General features: G+C 38.7%; 1 protein-coding gene across 1 annotated transcript in view; it reads left to right on the forward strand.

The window, feature by feature from the left end:
- Positions 1–19,714, forward strand: part of tfpia (tissue factor pathway inhibitor a) — a 74,527-nt gene extending 54,813 nt beyond the window's left edge. Inside the window, 6 exon segments of the mRNA XM_061918412.1 lie at positions 2,666–2,688; positions 2,690–2,843; positions 8,186–8,254; positions 11,857–11,919; positions 17,551–17,739; positions 19,194–19,714. Of these exon segments, the coding sequence (XP_061774396.1) occupies positions 2,666–2,688; positions 2,690–2,843; positions 8,186–8,254; positions 11,857–11,919; positions 17,551–17,739; positions 19,194–19,261 (566 nt within the window). The 3' untranslated portion in view covers positions 19,262–19,714.
- Positions 19,715–27,500: the final 7,786 nt, after the last annotated feature.

A 27,500-nucleotide genomic window follows, 5' to 3' on the forward strand; every position in this document is an offset into this window, starting at 1 on the left:
CCAGTAACACAACATAAACGCAACACAACAAATACCCAGAATCCTTTGTATTCATGACAAATCCTGACTATTTTATACACCCCGCTAGCAGTAAACCCCGCCAGCAGTAAACCCCGCCACCTCCCCGCCATCTCCCCTCCTCCCCCCGTGCGCCGTTAAGGTGGGCGGGGTTGTAAAATATATTCAGGAAATGTCACGGATACAAAGGATTCTGGGTATTTGTTGTGTTGCGTTTATGTTGTGTTACTGTGAGGATATTCTCCCGAAATGTGTTTGTCAATCTTGTATTGTGTGGCTTCACTGCGTGGCGCATATTAATAAGTGTTAAAGTTGTTTATATCACAACCATCAGTGTACTCTGTATCACCCAGTATGCCTTTCAATCTTGTACGTGTAATTGCGGAAGTTGCACACAACATGTTGCCGGACCAACAATTGGTTCGTACATGTTGTTGAAGGTGTCTAAGGCAATGGCTTCACAGCACAACCATACAGAGTATTCTTGTCATCAGGATGAACGCTATTGGATAGTCGCGAGAACGTTAGCGGTTCCAATTGTCTTCATTACTCTGTGGAACAGGTTTAAATATCTCTGTGAGTGGTAAAGGTTGCCGACCTCTGATGTATTTCAGCGGGCGGTTGGCGGGCGGGTACGGTTCTGATGAAATGTTGGTTTGGGTGAGTGGATGACGACTACGGTGATGCTGTTGCGGATGATATAATTGCCTATCCGCGCATCTCTAGTAGGGACCCAATGTGCGCAATTTAGGATAAAAACAAAACAAAACCTAATTAAAAAATAATTAAATACCCTATTTTCCAGACTGTAGAGCGCACCAGGATATAAGCCCCACCCACTAAATTTGAAAAGAAAACAAATGTGATTCCATATATTAGCCACACCCGATAAGCCGCAGATTTATACGTGGTGGAATGAGTTATTTACACAAATATTCTGTAAGTGTTTATTTACATACCTTAATTGTTTCCAAACTGTCCCTGTATGACAGCAGTAAAACGGCTGATCAAACAAAACAGAACCGGACCCACTAGCTGCAGAAGCTAGCTCTTCAATCAGCTGAACAGACTCAATGACTCCACGTTGATGTTTTGGTGGATTTACTGAGGAATTTGTGAAACTGAAACAATACAAAACGAATGTTGAAAGTTAATAATACTGACAGGCACTCAAATGTGTTAGCATAATAGCTCATGCTAACGACGCTAGCATCATTACATTATGATAGCGCGCACAAATATGCATGAAAACACTGCTATGGTCATCACACATGGGACGGTTTACTAAGTATAAAACGTTTTAGTTATATTGGAAAACTTTTGATGGTAGAATTCTGCCGATCAAGTTGCCAGGTTTTTTTTTTTTTCTTTTTTGCATTTTGAATTTTTTTTAACAGTATACGTTAGAAATATACAGTATAAAAGAGATTCATATGGCCCCATTTCTGAGAGGGGACACGTATGCAGTCTGCTAAATATGATGGAAAAAGCACCAATCTACATAGCAACTGACGCTGTGGTCAAAGTTGGAATTGCCACAAAACACATTTTTAGTCGACAGAAATACGGCCATATCACACCAATTCTCAAATCCCTTCACTGGCTTCCTGTTCCACTCAGGATTGAATACAAAGTCTCCCTACTAATCCACCATTGCCTCCATGGACTACTTCAAAGAACTACCCACCCCCAAATCCTCCACACAACACCTCCGCTCCGGACAGGCAAACCTCCTCCAACTTCCGAGGACAAAGCTACGAACAATGGGAGACCAGGCTTTCTGCTCCGCCGCTCCCAGTCTGTGGAACGCTCTCCCTGACCAACTGAGGGCACCACAGACTGTGGATGCTTTTAAAAAAGGCTTAAAAACCCTTCTTTTTAAAAAGCCTTTTATATATATATATATATATATATATATATATATATATATATATATATATATATATATATTTATATATATATATATATATATATATATATATATATACATACTAGTTCTAGCTATTAGGCTGTTCTAGTTGTTATTTTTTTTCATTCTTATTATCATTTTATTATTTTTTTAATACACTGTAGCACTTTGAGGATGTTTTCTCAATGTAAAGTGCTTTTTACAAATAAAATCTGTTATTATTATTATTATTATTATTACACTCTACTGCCATCTGGTGGCTAAGTGGATAGTGCACCCCTCTAATTTCGTGCTGTAATGGATAGTGCACCCGTCTAAACTGTGAATAAATGGAGCCATATGAATGTATACAACAATAAAATACACAGGCAATTGTGTAATAATATCAAAAGGGGAATCCTTCATTTATATTAAAATATTGATCTATGTTGGTGCAGATAATATCCTTCTTATGGTTTGTCGGTTACTATTCAGTAAATTTGTATTTAGTTTTAATCCGTCACTTTTGTTTGGTTTAGATTATTTCAGTGACTATTGTGGTTTTTATTTATTCAATAATAAGGCACCAATTTTGGTCTCCTCTCCCTAGCCACCAACGTTCCTATTCTTCCTTGGATTCATTTTTTATTCAACACAGACTATGTTACAAGACGATTTTGTCGACACACTTGAAGGAACAAAAGTAATCCTTCAAAAATGTCCTCATATTTTGTTTCTCCACCTGTGCTCCCTTTGCAGACGACAAGAGCCCGTGTCATCTCCCAGAAGCGCCCGGGTCCGTGCCGCGGCTTGGTGACGCGTTACTTCTTCGACAGCAGCAGTCAGCAGTGCAAGCGCTTCTTCTACGGGGGTTGCTTTGGCAACGCCAACAATTTTGGAAGCATGGCACTGTGCAACGCAAAATGTCAAAACCAAGGTGAGGCAGGACTTTTCACACATCAAATCGTGGCACCAACGTACTTTTGTTTTCCATTCTTTGAACTAAAGAGATGATGTCATAATGTTTACCTTAAGTAATGTTCATATTGTTGTTTGTTTGTGGGTCTGATGGACCCCTTGCATTTTGTGGCTTTTAATGTCTCACAATCAAACACTTTTATGTTAAAATACTGAACAGATGTTTACCTTATCCCAATAAACAGCTGTTCAGTATTTTAAAATAAAAGTGTTTGATCATCCCCTGAATTTCTCCTGATTTCCACCCGGACAACAATATTGGGGGCGTGCCTTTTTAAAGGCCTACTGAAATTAGATTTTCTTATTCAAACGGGCATAGCAGGTCCATTCTATGTGTCATACTTGATAATTTCGCGATATTGCCATATTTTTGCTGAAAGGATTTAGTAGAGAACATCGAGGATAAAGTTTGCAACTTTTGGTCGCTAATGAAAAAGCCTTGCCTGTTCCGGAAGGAGCAGACGATGTGCGCGTGACGTCACGGGTTTGTGGAGCTCCTCACATCCGCACATTGTTTACAATCATGGCCACCAGCAGCCAGAGCGATTCGGACCAAGAAAGCGACGATTCCTCCATTAATTTGAGCGAGGATGAAAATTGTGGGGATGAGGAAAGTTAGAGTGAAGGGCTAGAAAATAAAGAAAACAAAGCGAGGACAGTGGGAGCAATTCATCCATCCATCCATCCATTTTCTACCGCTTATTCCCTTTCGGGGTCACGGGGGGCGCTGGCGCCTATCTCAGGTACAATCGGGCGGAAGGAAGGCGGGGTACACCCTGGACAAGTCGCCACCTCATCACAGGGCCAACACAGATAGACAGACACCATTCACACTCACATTCACACACTAGGGCCAATTTAGTGTTGCCAATCAACCTATCCCCAGGTGCATGTCTTTGGAAGTGGGAGGAAGCCGGAGTACCCGGAGGGAACCCACGCATTCACGGGGAGAACATGCAAACTCCACACAGAAAGATCCTCAGCCTGGAATTGAACCCAGGACTGCAGGACCTTCGTATTGTGAGGCAGACGCACTAACCCCTCTGCCACCGTGAAGATGTTATTAAACACATTTACTAGTATCATTCTGGAAAATCCCTTATCTGCTTAGTGAGATTATATGGTACTTGAATGTCGGAGGGGTGTGACCATGGGTGTGGTGACCGCCAGTGTCTCTGAGAGAAGCCACGTTTCTCGTCGAGGCGACGGCAGTCGGGCTGAGATTTTTTTTTCTTCCTTCCTCCGCGGTGGAAGCATCCGACGGTCGGGTGTGGCTGGTCGGGGGAGGCAAGAGAGTCCGTAGCTGCCTCTTTGACAGGTGCACAAGGAACGACGCAAGCTATCCGCTCATGTCCTACGGTAAGAGCTGACTTATTACCACACTTTTCTCACCGAAACCTGCCGTTTGACATGTGTTAGGGAACCATATTTGCCTGACCGCTCTGTTCCATAGTAAAGCTTCACCATCATCTTTAGGGAATGTAAACAAAGAAACACCGGCTGTGTTTGTGTTGCTACAGCCGGCCGCAATCCACCGCTTTCCACCAACAGCTTTCTTCTTTGTAGTCTCAATTATTAATTGAACAATTTGCAAAAGATTCAGCAACAGAGATGTCCAGAATACTGTGTAATTATGCGATTAAAGCAGACGGTTTATAGCTGTGATCGGGGCTGGAAGAAATGTCCGCTACAATCCGTGCCGTCACGCGCATGCGTCATCATACGCGTCATCATACCGACGTTTTCAACAGGATACTTTGCGGGAAATTTAAAACTGCAATTTAGTAAACTAAACCGGCCGTATTGGCATGTGTTGCAATGTTAATATTTCATCATTGATATACAAACTATCAGACTGCGTGGTCGGTAGTAGTGGGTTTCAGTAGGCCTTTAAAGGCACTGCCTTTAGCGTCCTCTACAACCTGTCGTCATGTCCGCTTTTTCGCCATAAAAACAGCGTGCCGGCTGAGTCACATAATGTATGCGGCTTTTAAACACACAAGTGAATGCAACGCATACTTGTTCAACAGCCATACAGGTCACAGTGAGGGTGGCCGAATAAACAACTTTAACACTGTTACAAATTTGCGCCACACTGTGGACCCACACCAAACAAGAATGACAAACACATTTCGGTAGAACATCCGCACCGTAACACAACATAAACAAACACAACAGAAAAAATTGCCAGAACCCCTTGCAGCACGAACCCCCCACCCCCATAGTTGTAACGGATATCAGGATTATCTCCAAAATTCCAAGCTGTTTTGAGGCATATTAAAAAAAGATAATGCACTTTGTGACTTCAATAATAAATATGGCAGTGCCATGTTGGCATTTTTTTTTCCATAACTGGAGTTGAAGTTGTTGTCTTATTTTGGAAAACCTTGTTTTTGATTGATTGATTGATTGATTGATTGATTGATTGAAACTTTTATTAGTAGGTTGCACAGTACAGTACATATTCTGCACATTGACCACTAAATGGTAACACCCGAATAAGTTTTTCAACTCGTTTAAGTCGGGGTCCAGGTTAATCAATTCATGGTTAGGCATGATTAAAAATTAGGCTTAATAATGTGTTCATTCCACGACTGTATATATAGGTATGGGTTGATATCGGAATCGGTAAATAAGAGTTGGACAATATCGGATATCGGCAAAAAAAGCCATTATCTAAGATCCATCCATCCATCATCTTCCGCTCATCCGAGGTCGGTCGCGGGGGCAGCAGCCTAAGCAGGGAAGCCCAGACTTCCCTATCTCCAGCCACTTCGTCTAGCTCTTCCCGGGGGATCCCGAGGCGTTCCCAGGCCAGCCGGGAGACATAGTCTTCCCAACGTGTCCTGGGTCTTCCCCGTGGCCTCCAACCAGCTGGATGTGCCCTAAACACCTCCCCTAGGGAGGCGTTCGGGTGGCATCCTGACCAGATGCCCGAACCACCTCATCTGGTTCCTCTCTATGTGGAGGAGCAGTGGCTTTACTTTGAGTTCCTTCCGGATGGCAGAGCTTCTCACCCTATCTCTAAGGGAGAGCCCCGCCACCCGGCGGAGGAAACTCATTTCGGCCGCTTGTACCCGTGATCTTATCCTTTCGGTCACGACCCAAAGCTCATGACCATAGGTGAGGATGGGAACGTAGATCGACCGGTAAATTGAGAGCTTTGCCTTCCGGCTCAGCTCCTTCTTCACCACAACGGATCGATACAACGTCCGCATTACTGAAGACGCCGCACCGATCCGCCTGTCGATCTCACGATCCACTCTTCCCCCACTCGTGAACAAGACTCCTAGGTACTTGAACTCCTCCACTTGGGGCAGGGTCTCCTCCCCAACCCGGAGATGGCATTCCACCCTTTATCTAAGATCCCTAATAATTATTCAACCAAACTATATACTAATACCAAGACGTTACCAGAATCGTGTTAAATTAAGAATCAATGCTGAATCGAATCGTCACCCCAGGAATGAGAACCGAATTAAATTGTTGAGCGGCCAAAGACTCACACCGCTATGCATGATGGTCAACTTTGCAAATTAGACAAGGCAACACCACAGATAGATTGCAGTCCTGTTGAGGAAAAATATTGCACGTACTTCATTGATTGATTGATTGATACTTTTATTAGTAGATTGCACAGTTCAGTACATATTCCGTACAACTGACCACTAAATTGTAACACCCGAATAAGTTTTTCAACTTGTTTAAGTCGGGGTCCACGTTAATCAATTCATGGTACAAATATATACTATCAACATAATACAGTCATCACACAAGTTAATCATCATAGTATGTACATTGAATTATTTACATTATTTACAATCCGGGGGGTGGGATGAGGAGCTTTGGTTGATATCAGAACTTCAGTCATCAACAATTGCATCAACAGAGAAATGTGGACATTAGCCTTTAAATAGACCTCCTTTTTAGACCAGTTGATCTGCCGCTTCTTTTCTTTCTCCTATGTCCCCCCCCCTCCCTTGTGGAGGGGGTCCGGTCCGATGACCATGGATGAAGTACTGGCTGTCCAGAGTCGAGACCCAGGATGGACCGCTCGTCGGGACCCAGGATGGACCGCTCGCCTGTATCGGTTGGGGACATCTCTACGCTGCTGATCCGCTTGAGATGGTTTCCTGTGGACGGGACTCTCGCTGCTGTCTTGGATCCGCTTGAACTGAACTCTCGCGGCTGTGTTGGAGCCACTATGGATTGAACTTTCACAGTATCATGTTAGACCCGCTCGACATCCATTGCTTTCGGTCCCCTAGAGGGGGGGGGTTGCCCACATCTGAGGTCCTCTCCAAGGTTTCTCATAGTCAGCATTGTCACTGGCGTCCCACTGGATGTGAATTCTCCCTGCCCACTGGGTGTGAGTTTTCCTTGCCCTTTTGTGGGTTCTTCCGAGGATGTTGTTGTCGTAATGATTTGTGCAGTCCTTTGAGACATTTGTGATTTGGGGCTATATAAATAAACATTGATTGATTGATTGATTGATTGACATTGAAACAGTGTAAGTCTTATTTAGTAGGATATGTACAGCCAGCAGAGAACATAGTGAGTTCACATAGCATAAGAACAAGTATATACATTAGAAGTACATTTGAGTTGTTTATAATCCGGGGAGATGGGATGTGAATGGAGGAGGGTATTAGTAAAGCGTTGAAGTTGCCTGGAGGTGTTGTTTTAGAGCGGTTTTGAAGGAATATAGAGATGCACTTACTTTTATACCTGTTGGGAGTGCATTCCACATTGATGTGGCATAGAAAGAGAATGAGTTAAGACCTTTGTTTAGATCGAATTCTGGGTTTAACGTGGTTTGTGGAGCTCCCCCTGGTGTTGTGGTTATGGCGGTCATTTACGTTCAATACTCAAACGTGCCAGAAAGAATGATTTCAGAGTGAAGACATCATCCAAATAGTTCCACCTGATGGATTAAAGCTGACCATAAAACCACATTCCCAATGATTTAGCATACAAATGATGTCAAGGCGCACTCATTCATTCCTGACTAAGAAGTGTTTTAAACACTAAAAGAGTCAAAAGAAAATGACAGCAAGTTGTTGGACTGTGACCAATCCTCCCACCCGTCCGTTTTGCACTCCCTTCACTTGTCTGTTAAAGCCAATTATAAAAAGGCGTTATTTTTTTCCCCCCAAAATCGAAAACCCAGCTGCACCAGTTTGATAAGATACCACTCTCTAGATTAATTCAGCTTGCTCTAATTACAATAAGTGCCTCAATCTTTTACCGACTTGATTGATGATTTGTCTCTTTTTTTCCCCTCTGCTTTGGGCTCACCAGAAAGGGTGGAAGTCGTCCTCCAGAACGGTGCTCCAGACCTCGGTGACGTGCAACCAACCTCACTGACTGGTGGGACTCACTACACATTTCACTTTACAAATGTCACCATTCACAATATTTCCAATATATGAAAGTTATTCTTATATTAGTGGGATTTGGAGACAATAATGTCAGTCAGTCGTTGTTCTATTTTTCATTTGTGTATATATATGTATGTATGTGTGTATATACTGTACATATATATGTATACATATATATATACATATATATATACATACACACATATATATGTGTATAAATATACACATATATATGTATGTACACTTATATACACACATGTATACACATATGTATATAAATATATATATATATGTGTGTGTGTATACATATATATATATATATATATATATATATATATATATATATATACATATATATATATATATAGAGAGAGAGAGAGAGAGAGAGAGAGAGAGAGAGAGAGAGAGAGAGAGAGAGAGAGAGAGAGACAGAATGTGTAAAAAAAAATCCAGGAATTTACTTTGTAGGAATTTTAAAGAATTTATTTGTAAATTGTGGTGGAAAATAAGTATGTGGTCACTTCAAACAAGGAAAATCTCTGGCTCTCACAGACCTGTAACTTCTTCTTTAAGAAGCTCTTCTGTCCGCCACTCGTTACCTGTATTAATGGAACCTGTTTGAACTCGTTATCCGTCTAAAAGACACCTGTCCACAGCCTCAAACAGTCAGACTCCAAACTCCACTATGGCCAAGACCAAAGAGCTGTTGAAGCACACCACGAAAAGAATTGTAGACCTGCACCAGACTGGGAAGAGTGAATCTACAATAGGCAAGCAGCTTTGTGTGAAAAAATCAACTGTGGGAGCAATTATCAGAAAATGGAAGACATACAAGACCACTCATGATCTCCCTCAAACTGGGGCTCCACGCAAGATCTCATCCCGTAGGGTCAAAATGATCATGAGAACGGTGAGCAAAAATCCCAGAACCACACGGGGGGACCTGGTGAATGACCTGCAGAGAGCTGTGACCAAAGTAAACAAAGGTTACCATCAGTAACACACTACGCCGACAGGGAGTCAAATGCTGGAGTGCCAGACGTGTCCCCCTGCTCAAGCCAGTGCATGTCCAGGCCCGTCTGAAGTTCGCCAGAGAGCACATGGGAGAATGTCACGTGGTCAGATGAAAACAAAATGGAACTTTTTGGTATAAACTGAACTCGTCGTGTTTGGAGGAAGAAGAATACTGAGTTGCATCCCAAGAACACCACACCTACTGTGAAGCATGGGGGTGGAAACATCATGCTTTGGTGCTGTTTTTATGCTAAGGGGACAAGACGATTGATCCGTGTTAAGGAAAGAATGAATGGGGCCATGTATCGTGAGATTTTGAGCCGAAACCTCCTTCCATCAGTGAGAGCTTTGAATGGTTGACCAAATACTTTTTTTCCACTATAATTTACAAATAAATTCTTTAAAATTCCTACAATGTGAATTCCTGGATTTTTTTTTCATATTCTGTCTCTCACAGTTGAAGTGTACCTATGATGAAAATTGAAGACCTCTGTCATCATTTTAAGTGGGAGAACTTGCACAATCGCTGGCTGACTAAATACTTTTTTGCCCCACTGTATACAGATATATATATATATATATATATATATATATATATATATATACATATATATATATATATATATATATATATATATATATATATATATATATATATATATATATATATATATATATTCCGGACAGTTAGTAATACCGTTTAAATGTTAAAATACTGAAGAAAAATGTACTTTTACTAAACTTACGTTGGAGTGTTTTTTTTACTCAATTTCTTTGTTGGCATTGACCATTGCAACATTGACTTGACTGACTTTCCTGCTAGAGTGATTGCCTACTGCATGACGTCACATGCAACCAAGGTGGAGAAACATGGCACTGTTAGACTGTACGTGAACCGCTTCCTGGTAGGATCGGATCGGTATCCATTCCTAGCTATGACATTTTGTTGTTCACAAAACGCACCTGGAATTAAGAATTAAAAAACAAACTTTCATCAGTAAACAGAAGACGAGCCTGACGACAAGTTACAGCGCAGACGTGTCGCGGAGCAATACAGATTCTGCTCAATATTAGCCACAATTGTCTCAACTCACTCATATACATAATGCGAGTTAAGACTCACGTTATGTTCACGACCGGTGGGAAATCACAAAACTCTTGAACGTTACACATATACAGGTAGTGCCGTCACAAATCCATGACTGTCGTTGGGCACTTACCATACATTACAATTCTTCAGGGTGCTACATGTACTCACCACTTTGGCACAGTGCAACATCCTGGTACTGACAGAACACCGTGCCCTACTTTTCAGTTACAACATCCCTATCCCTACCTTTAAGGGGAACGTTATCACAATTTCAAAAGGGTTAAAAACAATAAAAATCAGTTCCCAGTGGCTTGTTTTATTTTTCAAAGTTTTTTTCAAAATTTTACACATCCCGGAATATCCCTAAAAAAAGCTTTAGTGTCCATTTCCCTGTGACGTCATACAGGGCTGCCAATACAAACAACATGGCGGTTACCACAGCAAGATATAGCGACATTAGCTCGGATTCAGACTTGGATTTCAGCAGCTTAAGCGATTCAACAGATTACGCATGTATTGAAACAGATGGTCGGAGTATTGAGGCAGATAGCGAAAACGAAATTGAAGAAGAAACTGAAGCTATTGAGCGAATAGCTATTGACGCTATTCCGCCATAGCATGGGTGTACCTAATGAAGTGGCCCATAGCATGGCTGCCTTGTTAGCATCGCCGGTAAAATGTGCGGACCAAACGATCAGGACTTCCGCATCTTGTGACACTGGAGCAACTTAAATATGTCGATTGGTAAGTGTTTGTTTCACATTAAATGTGGGTATCTAGTTTCAAATGTAAATAGCATGTTAGCATCGATTAGCTGGCAGTCATGCTGCTACCAAATATGTCTGATTAGCACATAAGTCAACAACATCAACAAAACTCACCTTTGTGATTTTGTTGACTTAATGGTTGCAAATGCATCTGCAGGTTATCCATACATCTCTGTGCCATGTCGGTCTTAGCATCGCTGGTAAAATGTGGAGAAACTTTGGCACATTCAATGGGGGTCTGGCGGCAGATTTCTTGCCAGTGGTGCAACTTGAATCCCTCCCTGTTAGTGTTGTTACACCCTCCGACAACACACCGACGAGGCATGATGTCTCCAAAGTTCCAAAAAATAGTCGAAAAAACGGAAAATAACAGCGCTGAGTCCCGGTGTTTGTAATGTGTTGAAAATGGCGGGTGTATTGCCTCTGTGACGTCACGTTCTGATGTCATTGCTACGAGACCGATAAACAGAAAGGCGTTTAATTCGCCAAAATTCACCCATTTAGAGTTCGGAAATCGGTTAAAAAAAATACATGGTCTTTTTTCTGCAACATCAAGGTATATATTGACGCTTGCATAGGTCTGGTGATAATGTTCCCCTTTATGTACAGAAATGTACGAAATTGAGACGCAGCCTAAGCCAGAATCAGTTCTGCCTTCCTACAATTAATTGTTCTACCGATTTGCATGCTCCTAAATGTGTCATGTGTCCCATTTCTTAGATGAGCAGACCGCCAACAGTGTGGTGGTACAAAAGAACAACTCTGATCCACACCCATCACAAGGTAAGACCACATACATTTAGACTTAGACTTCCTTTTATTGTCTTTCAAATTAGAAGTAAGGTTCAGACATAAATAAATAGATGACTGTACAGATAAATATATTGCACTTTTGCATATGCATCCACGTTTATGGATGTATGTTATATTGTCTTTATAGTCCAGCGAGTTAATGCGTTTTTGGGGGGAATTGAGGGGATTATTATGATGCGTTCAAGAGTCTTAGAGCACTGGTTTTCATCTCAGAAAACAAGAACCACTATAATGAGCAACAGGAAAGTACAATAGCGTAGTAGGCCGAAGTATCCATTAAAAACAAGGCAAAGGTTTTATTTAAAAAGTATATTTGATATTTTTGGCCACCTTAACATCGCACACAGTTCGAACAGTAACACTGTGTTTGAATATTTATTTAAGTGATTCTTAGGAATACCACAGTTCACTGATTTAGAGGACAGACAAGTTAAGTACACTTTACATTTAGACTTAGACTTCCTTTTATTGTCATTCAAATTTGAAGTAAGATGCATATATAAATAAATAGATGACTGTGCAGATAAATATATTGCACTTTTGCATATGCATCCACGTTTATGGATGTATGTTATATTGTTTTTATATTCCAGCGAGTTAATCCATTTTTTGGGGGGGAGTTGGGGGGATTATTATGATGCGTTCAAGAGTCTTGGAGCACTGGTTCCAACCTCAGAAAACAAGAACCACTATAATGACCAACATGAAAGTACAATAGCGTAGTAGGCCGAAGTATCCATTAAAAACGAGGCAAAGGTTTTATTTAAAAAGTATATTTGATATTTTTGGCCACCTTAACATCGCACACAGTTCGAACAGTAACACTGTGTTTGAATATTTACTTTTGTACAGGCTGTATAGTTTATTCTCACAAAAACTAGAAAAGGACTCAATGTAATGTCGCTTAATGAACAAGACAGAAGGAGCTAAAGTGACATCCTTGTTGTGATATTTCTCCCTAATTTTGAATTGTGATGAATAAATTTAAATGGAATTGGATTACAAAAACTGCACACATGAGAGAGACAAATCAACAGACAAAAAGATCAAATCCCAAAGTAAGCAAGGCGAATAATTGAGTGTGCGTCTCATTAAAACTGTTCTGGAAGAACTCTTAAGAAAGTTGGATACGGACTGTAAACAAGGACATGTTTGCCTGTGTTGTTAAAGGATGGAAAATAACTAGTTTGTCATCTCTTTATCTTATGTGTTTACATATCTCACGTCTGGAATAAATGCAAATCTTTTACCATCCCAGCAGGCACAACTTTTTTTTATTTATTGTTTACCATTTTTTTAGAGTGGGTACCAAGTGTTGTTTTAGCTCTGCTATTTACTAAAGATGTGATGTTTGCGAACATATTTTGGGCTCTTTTCAGTGAACATTGAGAAGAGATGTCTAATTGTGAGCCAGTCGTTATGTAGCAGGTTTTTGTTTGCACATGCAGATACAGCTACAGCAATTGAGTCAAAGGAAACATAGTAGTATTTGGATTAAAAAAAACTAAACAAAAAAAAAATACAATTGAAAAAAATATATAATTTTTTGTATTCAAAAAAGATAAATACAGTTGAAAACTATATATATATATATATATATATATATATATATATAAAAATATAAATAAATAAGTAAAAATTAATAGAACAACATATATGTAATTATGTTTGTGTGTGTGTGTGTATGTATATATATATATATTTACTCATATACATAAAAATACATATTGTGTTTCAATTTTATTTTTTTATTTATTTATGTTATTTAATATATATTTATATATATTTTTTACAATTTTTTCCAAAAATCCCATAAATCCCATTTCTACTCTCTACTTAGCAAGTTATATCAGAAAATATACAACCTTATAAGCAACCAAACAGCATATGGTCATACATTTATTGTACATAAAGTGACATTAATTAGAATATAATGGGGCGGTATAGCTCAGTTGGTAGAGTGGCTGTGCCAGCAACTTGAGGGTTGCAGGTTCGATTCCCGCTTCCGCCACCCTAGTCACTGCCGTTGTGTCCTTGGGCAAGACACTTTACCCCACCTGCTCCCAGTGCCACCCACACTGGTTTAAATGTAACTTAGATATTGGGTTTCACTATGTAAAGTGCTTTGAGTCACTAGAGAAAAGCGCTATATAAATATAATTCACTTCACTTCAATATTTATTTGTACTCCTATTTTCTTGGACTGTCCATTCATGTGTTGATTAGTATGAATTTAAAATGCCACAACATTGATATCAAATACTGACACCTGGTGGCAACACCGGGATGCACAGTTTCACAACCTTTCCAACCTTGGTCAATTAAAATATATTTTGTCACATCAACATGTGATCACATTGATAACAAGGAACAAAGAGGGCAGATATATTCTATAACAAACATTTGTCAAACATGTCTTTTCCAAGAAAAAGTAGACTCTGACAATCGGCTGATAGCAAACGACATGCAATGTAATTTAGTTTTACACCCTAACTAGTAAAACTGTTTGTACCCTCAAGAAAACCTGCTTTTTGATAAAAAAACATTAATGAGCTCATAAAATGGTAGTTAAACGTAATGCATAAAAGGGACACACAATATAAGCCACAAATGTGAATACATTTAGTGAGATCTCTTCTAGTTACCGTCCTATACAGTAGTCTACACTGTTATAGTGGTGGACATGTACAAAAACCTGAAGTTCATTTCATAAACTAAAATGAACAAAAATGTCTTCCAGTTCAAGTAAGGACTGACGGCTGAAAACTGTACCACGATATACAGTCATGGTCAAACGTTTACATACTGTTATGTCTTGACTAAGGGGAGGTGACGGCAAACAGACACCAGAGGATGGTAATGTTCAATGGCAAGCTTCACTGCAATAAGGCGCTCTTGGTAGACATCCACAAGCTTCTGGTTGAATTTTTTTGTAAACCGGGTGTATTAAAAATTTTTGCAACAAAATATGTCTGATATACAGTTGGTCCATTTTTCAATTGTGCACAAAATTGGAAAAAAATGTACTTTCGAAAACCGAAGTAAAAGTGTAGCGTAGGAAAACTGAGGTAACATATTACCAAAATCTTGGTCTTGTCCCTTAAAGGGGAACTGCACTTTTTTTAGGAGATTGTGTTTTTTTTTATCCAGAATCCTTATGTAAGACAAGAACACATTTTTTTTTAATTCATTCTATATCATAAATAAATGCTATCAAAAGTCAGCCAGGTGTCCTAATCACTTGGCCCAGTCACAGGTGTATAAAATCAAGCACTTTTGCATGGAGACTGTTTCTACAAACATTTGTGAAAGAATGGGTCGCTGTCAGGAGCTCAGTGATTTCCAGCGTGGAACTGTCATAGGGTGCCACCTGTGCAACAAATCCAGTTGTGAAATTTCCCCGCTCCTAAATATTCTGGGTTCGGAAGGTCCTAGGCGATCGGTACATTTCGGACTGCATTGTACCGAATGTGAAATTTGTTGGAGGAGGAATTATTGTATAGGGTTGTTTTTCAGGAGTTGGGCTTGGCCCCTTAGTTCCAATGAAAAGAACTTTGAATGCTCCAGGGTACCAAAACATTTTGGACATTTCCATGCTCACAACCTTGTCGGGAACAGTTTGAAGCAGGCCCCTTCCTCATCCAACATGACTGTGCACCAGTGCACAAAGCAAGGTCCATAAAGACATGGATGACAGAGTCTGGTGTGGATGAACTTGACTGGCCTGCACAGAGTCTTGACCTGAACCCGATAAAACACCTTTGGGATTAATTAGAACAGAGACTGAGAGCCAGGCCTACTCGACAAACATCAGCATGTGACCTCACCAATGCGCTTTTGGAAGAACGGTAGAAAAATTCCTATAAAAACACTCTGCAACCTTGTGGACAGCCTTCCCAGAACAGTTGAAGCTGTAATAGCTGCAAAAGGTGGACCGACATTATATTGAACCCTATGGGTTAGGAATAGGATGAAACTTCAAGGCAGGTGGCCAAAAACGTTTGGCAATATAGTATATCTTCCCGTTTAGATGAAGAATTTATCATTAAAGATGGCCGCAAACGAGCGTTTTTTTTTTCCGGGTTTTTCCTGGATGTCAAAGTTGACCAACTTCTCGGTGTATGTCCACAACCTTCTACTATCCAGGTGAAAAGCATGATTTATAAGCGAGAATTAACTTTCACCAACTCAGAGGCGATGCAGCAGCTCACTATGTCAATATAAACGAGTTAGCTCTCTGTGGTCATGACACCACTAAAAATAGTTTTTCTGCTTAAGCCAGGGGTGTCCAAACTTTTTCCACCTAGGGCCTGCAGACTGAAAAATCAAAGCAAGCGGGGGCCATTTTGATATTTTTTTATTAAAAAAAAAAAAAAAATACAATATATGTATAACCAATATACATTTAGGCCTCCAGTCAGGGTTGATCCCGGGGACCCCAATGGGTTTTGGTCAAAAAGAATATTAAAAATGTGTCATTATTCAGTATTATTTTGTTTTTATTATTATTCAAGTTGCAAATATCCAGATCAACATTACGTCCATCTGTAAATATAATGATTTGAAAGATTTAAGTTGTATGCTCTTTTTGTCCAAGAAAACCCTTTTTTTGATGGAAAAAAACAAAAAATATGTAATATTATCACCCAATATTTTTTTTAAGCGGAATATTTGAGATTATATAATAATTGGAGCCTTAAAAAAGTCAATAACTAATAACACCATTGATTTTAATTCATTATTATTTTTTGAGCAATGACACTTAAAAACAAATCCCATTAAAATGATTGGGGCTCCAAAAGGGTCCTAGTCATTAAAGTGTGAAAAAATAAATCATAAATTGTTTTACTGTTTACTTTTAACACAATAATCTCGAGATCAACTTCAGATCTATCCGTCAATTACAAGTTTTATTGTTGTTTATTGTTTTTGTTTGTTCATTTCAGGCCCTTCTTTAAAAAACAGCTCAGTTTTTTATATGGCAAACACAAAATATGCCACAAATAATGTGACGGAAATTTTAGCCTTGAATAGGTCAATAATTCATAATGACATTAATTTTGATTCATTATTATTTTTTAAAGAAAGAAACAGTCTGCATGGCAGTTTTGTGTTATTAGAGTAAACATTGCAACATTTTCTTGTTACATTTCACCCGTTTGTTCTTTTATACCACTTTTAACGTTTTCAAAATTTTTCAATCGTATTTTTAAAATTTGCTTTGGGGCCTTTAAAAAATGACCTGCGGGCCGCACTTTGGACACCCCTGGTGTAAGCGCTTATAATAACAATATTTCTTATACTTTATTAATATTCAGGTCACAAGATGTAAATGGAGTATTTTGGCGCTTTTTTTAAAAGTTTTTTTAGAGGGCTTTATGGGTAGAATAGTGTACTCCTATTCGCTGCGATGTTAGCCACCTCTTACCGGCCGTATTTTACGTCTTAGAATACATTTAAAAAGAGAAACAGATGTGTTATTGACTCAAATAAAAAAGTGTAATTCCCTGTAAGATACCGAGACCTCTGATATTAGGGTATGAACCGGTTTATCTCCTAATGTCATCACCAGAATAATTCATTCACAAATGTCTTTTGCAGACTCAAACCTGCCTAGTGTGTGCCTGAGCCCCGTGGACATTGGACCGTGCGCCGGCCGCGAGCGCAGATTCGCCTACAACCCTGAGACCAGGAGGTGCCGCGCGTTCCCTTACGGCGGCTGTGAAGGCAACGACAACAACTTCAAAACCCGCAGACAGTGCATCAGGAAATGCACTAAAAGTCAAAAGGGTATCCGATGAAATCACGTCGACCAAATGCTTGTACAGTAGGCGAGGGATTTACATGGCCCCGTGGATCTCGCGCGAGAGGAAGAGGGCGCGTGAATCATTTTGCAATGCGGTCTGCTGCAAATGATGGAAAGCGCCACTCTACAACGTTGGAATTGCCAAAAAACACATTTTAAAGGCCTACTGAAATGAGATTTTTTTATTTAAACGGGGATAGCAGGTCCATTCTATGTGTCATACTTGATCATTTTGCGATATTGCCATATTTTTGCTGAAAGGATTTAGTAAAGAACATCGACCATAAAGTTCGGAACTTTTGGTCGCTGATAAAAAAGCCTTGCCTGTACCGGAAGTAGCAGACGATGTGCGCGTGACGTCACGGGTTGTGGAGCTCCTCACATCTGAACATTGTTTACAATCATGGCCATCAGCAGCAAGAAAGCAACGATTTCCCCATTAATTTGAGCGAGGATGAAAGATTCATGGATGAGGAAAGTGACAGTGAAGGACTACAAAAAAAAAAAATACGAGGGCAGTGGGAGCGATTAAGATGTTATTAGACACATTTACTAGGATAATTCTGGAAAATCCCTTATCTGCTTATTGTGTTGCTAGTGTTTTAGTGAGATTATATGGTCGTACCTGAAAGTCGGAGGGGTGTGGCCACGCGTGTGGTGACCGCCAGTGTCTCCGAGGGAAGCCACGTTTCTCGACAAGGCAAGGCAGCCGGGCTGAGATTTTTATTTTTTTTCCCTCCACGGTGTAAGCATCCGACGGTCGGTGGCGGCCGGTGGGAGGAAGCAAGAGAGTCCACAGCTTCCTGAGGAACGACGCAAACTCTCCACTCATGTCTACGGTAAGAACCGAATGTAAACAAGGAAACACCGGCTGTGTTTGTGTTGCTAAAAGTGGCCGCAATACACCGCTTCCCACCTACATCTTTCTTCTTTGACGTCTCCATTATTAATTGAAGAAATTGCAAAAGATTCAGCAACACAGATGTCCAGAATACTGTGTAATTATGCGATTAAAGGAGACCACTATAAGTTGTGATCAGTGCTGGATCAAAATGTCCTCTACAATCCGTGACGTCACGTGCACGCGTCATCATACCATGACGTTTTCGACAGGATACTTCGCGTAAAATTTAAAATTGCAATTTATTCAACTTGGCATGTGTTGCAATGTTAAGATTGTATCATTGATATATAAACTATCCGACTGCGTTGACAGTAGTAGTGGGTTTCAGTAGGCCTTTAAGTGGATAGTGCACCCTCCAAATTTGTCACGTTTCATGTGTCAGGTAAACCGCGACGAATATGGCCATATGAATCCTCCTTACTGTATGTTTGTGTTCCTCACCAACGTGTCACTCATTGTGTAAACGAGCTGATTGGAATTCAAGTATTTGCACATTTGAGTCTTTTAATTTGAAAGCGCTTTCCTGTCCTGCAGATCGGGGAATGAAGATGATCCGAATGAGCAAGAAGAATTTCCTCAACATCCTTCACGGCTCCGTCTGAACGCCTCTTCTGAGTTTTTCCACTCGTATTTATCCCCGCATTACGTTCATTAATACACACCAGTGGGTTTTAGTCAGGTTATTATGCACATGATTTCATGATGTAATCGACAAAAAAACATATTTGTTTCGCATTTATACTCTTCCAAGTGTCTTTGATTTAAAAATGCAATCATTCCCACAATTTCAAGTTGACTTTTTTGATGTGAAAATGAACACACAGCTTTGTATTTCCAGTATAGAGAAATGGAACAGTACACAAATATTGTCATCTAAATGTAATGTAGTTAAAAAAGCACAAGAGGGCAGTGTTGCACTGAGTTTCACATAGTAGATGTATTTTCTTCTTTGGAGCCTTACTGCTACCACTGATGTCTTCCTTGTGGTCTTTTAATGGTGTAAAGATCATTTCTTCATGGTTTTATTTCAATAAACGGTCAATATTAAAATGGTCTATACGGCTAATATATGTGTGTTCACTGAAATGTTGGCTGCAGTGTTTATTAGTGATGGGCACTGTAGAGGGAGCCTGAGTGAGTGCATGGCACACTCACCGGCTGTATTGACACTGTTCCATTGCCATTTCCTGGCTTGAAACAGTCACAAAATTTGACCTACAAATAAAACGGCAAATAAAGTCTTTTTTTTTTTAATGTTATGACTAATATGGACAACTTGGCCTAATAGTAAAAAAGAGAGGAAAAACATTGACCTTTTTTTGCCCATTAAGATAAAAAAATAATAACACGCTTAACAATTGTTCCTTTTTCCTAATTCCATTTATTTTATCAGGGCCTGAGAGGCAGAGCAAAAATAAGGAGTTACCGCTTGTGATTAGTCACAAAATAGTATCATCCCAATCATGTATTTATGCAGATTAATCACGCAATTTGATTTGACATTACATGCTACTTTACGTTACACCATCAGTGATCAGGTCAATGTGTACATGAATACATAAATATAAATGCATAGATGAACAAATACATTGAAATACACATATAATTTTTTTTTTTTTTCAAAGTTTGATGCACATGTCAGTGGAAAGATGAGTGTGGTGACTTTGCTGGCAAATTTCACTCCTCAAAACACCCTGAATGGACTTTAAATAAAAGTTTTGATCAAATAGAACATTTTAAATGTTCCTGTAGGATATACTGCCAAAAACTATGTATATGTATATATATATATATATATATATATATATATATATATATATATATATATAGTTGAGATAGGCACCAGCGCCCCCCGTAACCCCAAAAGGGAATAAGCAGTAGAAAGTGTACATATATATATATATATACACATTTATATATATACAAATATATACACAAACATGTATGTATGTGTGTATATATATACATTTATATATACCTACACACATAAATATATATACACACACACGTTTATATGCACACACGTATATATGTGTGTGTGTATATATATACTGTATATGTGTGTATTTATACATATATACATAAATATGTACATACACAAAGAGATATATTTGTGTATATATATATATACACACACACCTATATATATATATACACGCACATATATACATATACACATATGTATATGTATATATACATATATATAGATACAGACATATATACACATAAATATATATACATACATATATACACACATATATATACATACACACACATATATACACATATATATGTATACTGTATATATACACACATATATGTATTCATACACACATATATATATACATATAGATATATATATATTTACACACACAAACACATATATACACATACACATATATACACACGTATATAAACAAACAAATACACAAATTTATTTTTGTTTATATGTGTATGTGTGTATACATCTATAAATACATACATACATACAATATATTTATACATTAAGAATTAAAATAATATTTACATCACTTTTACCTTCGTTAAACATATGTACTTTATAAATAAATGCATCAAAAATAAAAAAATAAAATAAATATGTAATAATAATATAATTGAAAAAAAAAAGTTTTATTTCTGGCCTCTTAAAAACAATTGTGTACTTATGAGAGAATATTCTTAAAAAAATATAAAAAATTGTTCTCTTTTCTTTTTAAACTGGTGCAAAGTGCGGCGTTTTTATGAACGACAATACAATCTGCCGCACGCAAAAAAAAATCTCTGCGTGCGTGCGCGCGCAACCGCGGGCCGCCCGTGACGTCACAGGAAGCAGTGGGTTGCGTCACCATGTCAACCTGACAGCCTTTCGGGCAGCGCGCAGTGCGAGCGGAGTCTCATCCCCGCCGAACCACTTCTCTCTCTCTCTCTCCGCCTCGACGACCGGACATTATTTCGCCCTTTTCACCGGGAAAAAACGGACTTTTTCCCCCCCCCTTCCCACGGGTAAGACGCGTGTTCGTGTCACGGTTGCCGTTGTGTCGGTGCGGCGTGCTCAGCCGTGCGTGTTTAAGTGTATAATTTCCACGGTCGGGTGACAACAACAACGGCGAATAACTCGCACTTCGACTCTCCTTTCTTTCCTCTCTTTCCGTTTTCATGAATGAATAATCCGCTAGGCTTTATTTTTCGGCTTAATTGGCGCATGCGCACACGGCAAATACTTGTGTCACATGTGTGCTCCCACCGTGCACACGCACGCACACACGCGCATTGCACTGTACTTTGTTTCCACGAGTTTGAGGAATGTGATGCAAAAAAAAAAGTGATGGTGAGGCGCTTGATGTGAGCTCCATCATCTTTGGGGTTACATAAACTGCAGATTTGGACATGCTGTGGAAGTTTGTGGGCTGCCAAGAGTAGACAGCAAACATGCTGGATGATGTCTGCCTGCTAAGTCATTCACAATTTCTGCACTATTTTATTGAGTACTATCTTTAAAAAAAAGCAATGTAGTTACTTAATTGTTTTCATTGTGTATTGCATCGCTAGTGATGAACTAGAAACAGGTACTAGACCGCCTTTGAAAAAATTGTGACTATTCTCAGTGTTGGCACTATAGGAATCTTCAAAATGGGGGCCAACCATTGATATCAACCGTATCAGCCATTTATATGGTTGATATGGATATCAACCATATCAATATCCATATCCATATCAACCATTAACATCAACCACCATTGACATTAACCATATCAATGGTTGATATCCATATCAACCATGGATATCAACCATATCAACCATTGATATCGACCATATCAATGGTTAATATCAATGGTTGATATCAACCATGTCAGCAATTGATATGGTTGATATGCATATCAACCATAAACATTGGTTGATATCAACCATATATGGTTAATATCCATATCAACCATATCAATGGTTGATATCCATAATCACCCATTGATATGGATATCAATCATAGCAATGGTTGATATGCATACAAACCATTGATATCAACCGTATCAATGGTTGATATCAACCACTAAAATGGTTGATAGCAATGGTTGATATCAACCATTGATATGGTAGATATCAATGGTTTATATATGAATGGTTGATATATGAATGGTTGATATCCATATCAACTATTGATATCAACCGTATCAATGGTTAATATCAACCACTGATATGGTTGATATCAACCATATCTACCATTGATATGGTTGAAATGGATATCAACCATATTAATGGTTGTTATCAAACACTTATATGGTTGATATAAATGGTTGTTATCAACCATATCTACCATTGATATGATTGAAATGGATATCAACCATGTCAATGATTGATATCAACTATAACAACCATTGAAATGGTTGATATGGATATCAACCATATCAATGGTTGATATCAACCATTGATATGGTTGATAAATGCATTGATATCAATATCAATGGTTTATATCAATGGTTGATATGGATATGAACCGTTCATATCTGTATCAACCATATCAATGGTTGATATAAATGGTTGATATCAACCATATCAACCATTGATGTGGTTGATATGGATATCAACCATATCAATGGTTGATATACACATCAACCATTGATATTAACCATATCAACCATTGATATTAACCATATCAACCATATGAATGGTTGATATGGATATCAACCATATCAATAGTTGATATCAACCACTGATATGGTTGATATCAATGGATGAAATCAACCATAGATATGGTTGATATCAATAGTTGATATAAATCATAAAGTATCAACCATTGATATGGTTTTGATATGGATATGGTTGATATCAATGGTTGATGCAGAAAAGTGATGGTGAGGCGCTTGATGTGAGCTCCATCATCTTTGGGGTTACATAAACTGCAGATTTGGACATGCTGTGGAAGTTTGTGGGCTGCCAAGAGTGGACAGCAAACATGCTGGATGATGTCTGCCTGCTAAGTCATTCACAATTGCTGCACTATTTTATTGACTACTAGCTTAAAAAAAAGCAATGTAGTTACTTAATTGTTTTCATTGTGTATTGCACCGCTAGTAATGAACGAGAAACAGGTACCAGACCGCCTTTGAAAAAATTGTGACTTTTCTCAGTGTCGGCGCTATGGGAATCTTCAGGAATCGTCATAACAATACATTTATTTGGGTCAAGCTTTTTTGTAAGGGTTTTAAAAACAAAATGATAAATGCATGCATTGTCCTGATACAGCTCACATTCTATATTGTATTTTGGGAAAAAAGATCGTCATGAACGTTACTTAATTCAAAGTAAATATATTTTTAAAAATACCACAAAACAAAACATTTCAATGGTTATCAATATAACCATTGATATACTGATATCAATTGTTGATGTCAATATAAACCATTGATATCAACCATATCAATGGTTGATATCAATCATATCAATGGTTGATATCAACCATTAATATGGGTGATATCAATGTTTGATGAATGCATTGATATCAATATCAATGGATGATATCAATGGTTGATATCAACCATTGATATAGTTGATATGGATATCAACCATATCAATGGTTGATATCCATATCAACCATTGATATGGATATCAATTCATATGGTTGATATCCATATCAACCATTGATATGGTTGATTTCAACCATTCATATGGTTGATATGGATATCAACCATATGAATGGTTGATATCCATATCAACCATTGATATCAACCGTATTATTGGTTGATATTAACCACTAATACGGTTGATATCAATGGTTGATATCAATGATATCTACCATTGATATGGTTGAAATGGATATCAACCATATAAATGGTTGATATCAACCACTGATATGGTTGATATCAACCATATCTACCATTGATATGGTTAAAATGGATTTCAACCATGTCAATGGTTGATATCATTCCTAACAACCATTGATATGGTTGATAAATGCATTGATATCAATATCAATGGTTGATATTAATGGTTGATATCCATATCAACCATTGATATGGATATCAACCATTGATATGGTTAATATCAACCATATCAACCATTGATGTGGTTGATATGGATATCAACCATATCATTGGTTGATATACATATCAACCATTGATATCAACCATTCATATGGTTGATATGGATATCAACCATATGAATGGTTGATATGGATATCAACCATATCAATGGTTATATGGATATCAACCATATCAATGGTTGATATGGATATCAACCATATCAATGGTTGATATGGATATCAACCATATGAATGGTTGATATGGATATCAACCATATCAATGGTTGATATCAATGGTTGATATCAACCATATCAACGATTGATGTGGTTGATATGGATATCAACCATATCAATGGTTGATAAATGCAATGATATCAATACCAATGGTTGATATTAATGGTTGATATCCATATCAACCATTGATATGGTTGATATCAACCATATCAACCATTGATGTGGTTGATATGGATATCAACCATATCATTGGTTGATATCCATATCAACCATTCATATAGTTGATATCCATATCAACCATATGAATGGTTGATATGGATATCAACCATATCAATGTTTGATAAATGCATTGATATCAATATCAATGGTTGATATCAATGGTTAACCATATCAACCATATGAATGATTGATATGGATATCAGCCACTGATATGGTTGATATCAATGGTTGATATCAGCCATATCATCCATATCAATGGTTGATATGGTTGATATCCATATCAACCATAGATATCAACCATATCAATCGTTGATATTACCCTTTGAAATGGTTGATAAATGCATTGATATCAATATCAATGGTTGATATCAATGGTTGATATCCGCCATATCAACCCTTGATATGGTTGATATGGATATGGTTGATATCAATGGTTGATAACATCTCCTAACTTTAATGGTTCGGAAAAAAATTCTCACATTTAAAACAAAAATGAGGATTGTAGACGATGACAATGATGAAGAAGACACGATGACGATGAAGTACCCGACGGGTCAGTGCCTGTTCTTACCTACTCGTAGTGGGTGAAGCCTAGCGGCAACAATGCCAGATCTAACTGTGATTCCTGCACTTGAGGTGATCAGACGCAGATACTAAACTGATTGCCGATGATAAATTGCCAACATTCTTCGCCAAAGGACAGGATGTGGGCGGGGCATGGCGCCAAACTTTGATCTGATGGTTCGCCACAAAACAGGAAATGTTAATAGCCCCGGTTACACAAGCCCAGATCTTGATCCTAATTGTTACTAACGATGATGACAGCATGAAGTGGCTTTTATTTTATTTTATTTAAGCTTATCTTTTTAGGGCTGGAGCCGTAGAGCAAGCCCAAAACATTGCTGTGTTTTTTCTTCAACATTTTTTAGGTCCTTAGCATGCACAAATAGTCCCTATTAGTGTCGTACCAGTACCAAAATGTATTTCGGTACTTTTCTAAATAAAGGGGACCACAAAAAATATCATTATTAGCTTTATGTTAACAAAAAATCTTAGGGTACATTAAACATAAGTTTATAATTGCAAGTTTGTCCTATAATAAAATAGTGAACGTTCTAGACAACTTGTCTTTTAGAAGTAAATAAACAAACTAATGCTCCTAATTTAGCTGCTGACATATGCACTAAGATTTTGTGTCATTTATCATTCTCTTGTTTTGTCAACAATATTATAGGCCTACTGAAATGAGATTTTCTTATTTGAAAGGGGATAGCAGGTCCATTCTATTGCCATATTTTTGCTGAAAGGATTTAGTAGAGAACATCGACGCTAAAGTTCGCAACTTTTGGTCGCTAATAAAAAAGCCTTGCCTTTACCGGAAGTAGCAGATAATGTGCGCATGACGTCACGGGCACATCCTCACATTGTTTATAATGTGAGCCTCCAGCAGCAAAAGCTATTTGGACCGAGAAAGCGACGATTTCCCCATTAATTTGAGCGAGGATGAAAGATTCGTGGATGAGGAAAGTTAGAGTGAAGCACAAAAAAAGAAAAGCGACGGCTGCAGGCGGCGGCATTGGGACCGTTTCAGGTGTAATTAGACACATTTACTAGGATATTTCTGAAAGATCCCTTATCTGCTTATTGTTTTAATAGTGTTTTAGTGAGATTGTAAACTCATACCTGAAAGTCGTATGGCTGCGGTGAACGCCAGTGTCTCTCAGAGAAGCCGAGGGGCCAAGATCACAGCTGCCTTCTTGAGCTGTAGGAGGAAGTCCCATAATCCACTGAAGTCTCCGGTAAGAGCCGACTTAATATCACAATTTTCCCATCCAAAAACGTGCCGGTTGACTTAGAGAAACATGTTCGCTTGACCGCTCTGTGTTAAAGCTTCACAACAAAGAAAGAGACACAGGCTGTGTTTCGGTGCTAAAAACAACTGCAATCCACCGCTTTCCACCGACAGCATTCTTCTTTGACGTCTCCATTATTAATTGAACAAACTGCAAAAGATTCAGCAACACAGATGTCCAAATTACTGTGTAATTATGCGATGAAAAGAGACGACTTTTAGCCGTGTGTGGTGTTGGGCTAATATAGGGAGGCGTTCGGGTGGCATCCTGACCAGATGCCCGAACCACCTCATCTGGCTCCTCTCGATGTGAAGGAGCAGCGGCTTTACTTTGAGTTCCTCCCGGATGGCAGAGCTTCTCACCCTATCTCTAAGGGAGAGCCCCGCCACCCGGCGGAGGAAACTCATTTCGGCCGCTTGTACCCGTGATCTTATCCTTTCGGTCTTGACCCAAAGCTCATGACCATAGGTGAGGATGGGAACGTAGATCGACCGGTAAATTGAGAGCTTTGCCTTCCGGCTC

The sequence above is a fragment of the Nerophis ophidion genome, linkage group LG13 (assembly GCF_033978795.1).
Source record: "Nerophis ophidion isolate RoL-2023_Sa linkage group LG13, RoL_Noph_v1.0, whole genome shotgun sequence".
Taxonomy (NCBI): Eukaryota; Metazoa; Chordata; class Actinopteri; order Syngnathiformes; family Syngnathidae; genus Nerophis; species Nerophis ophidion.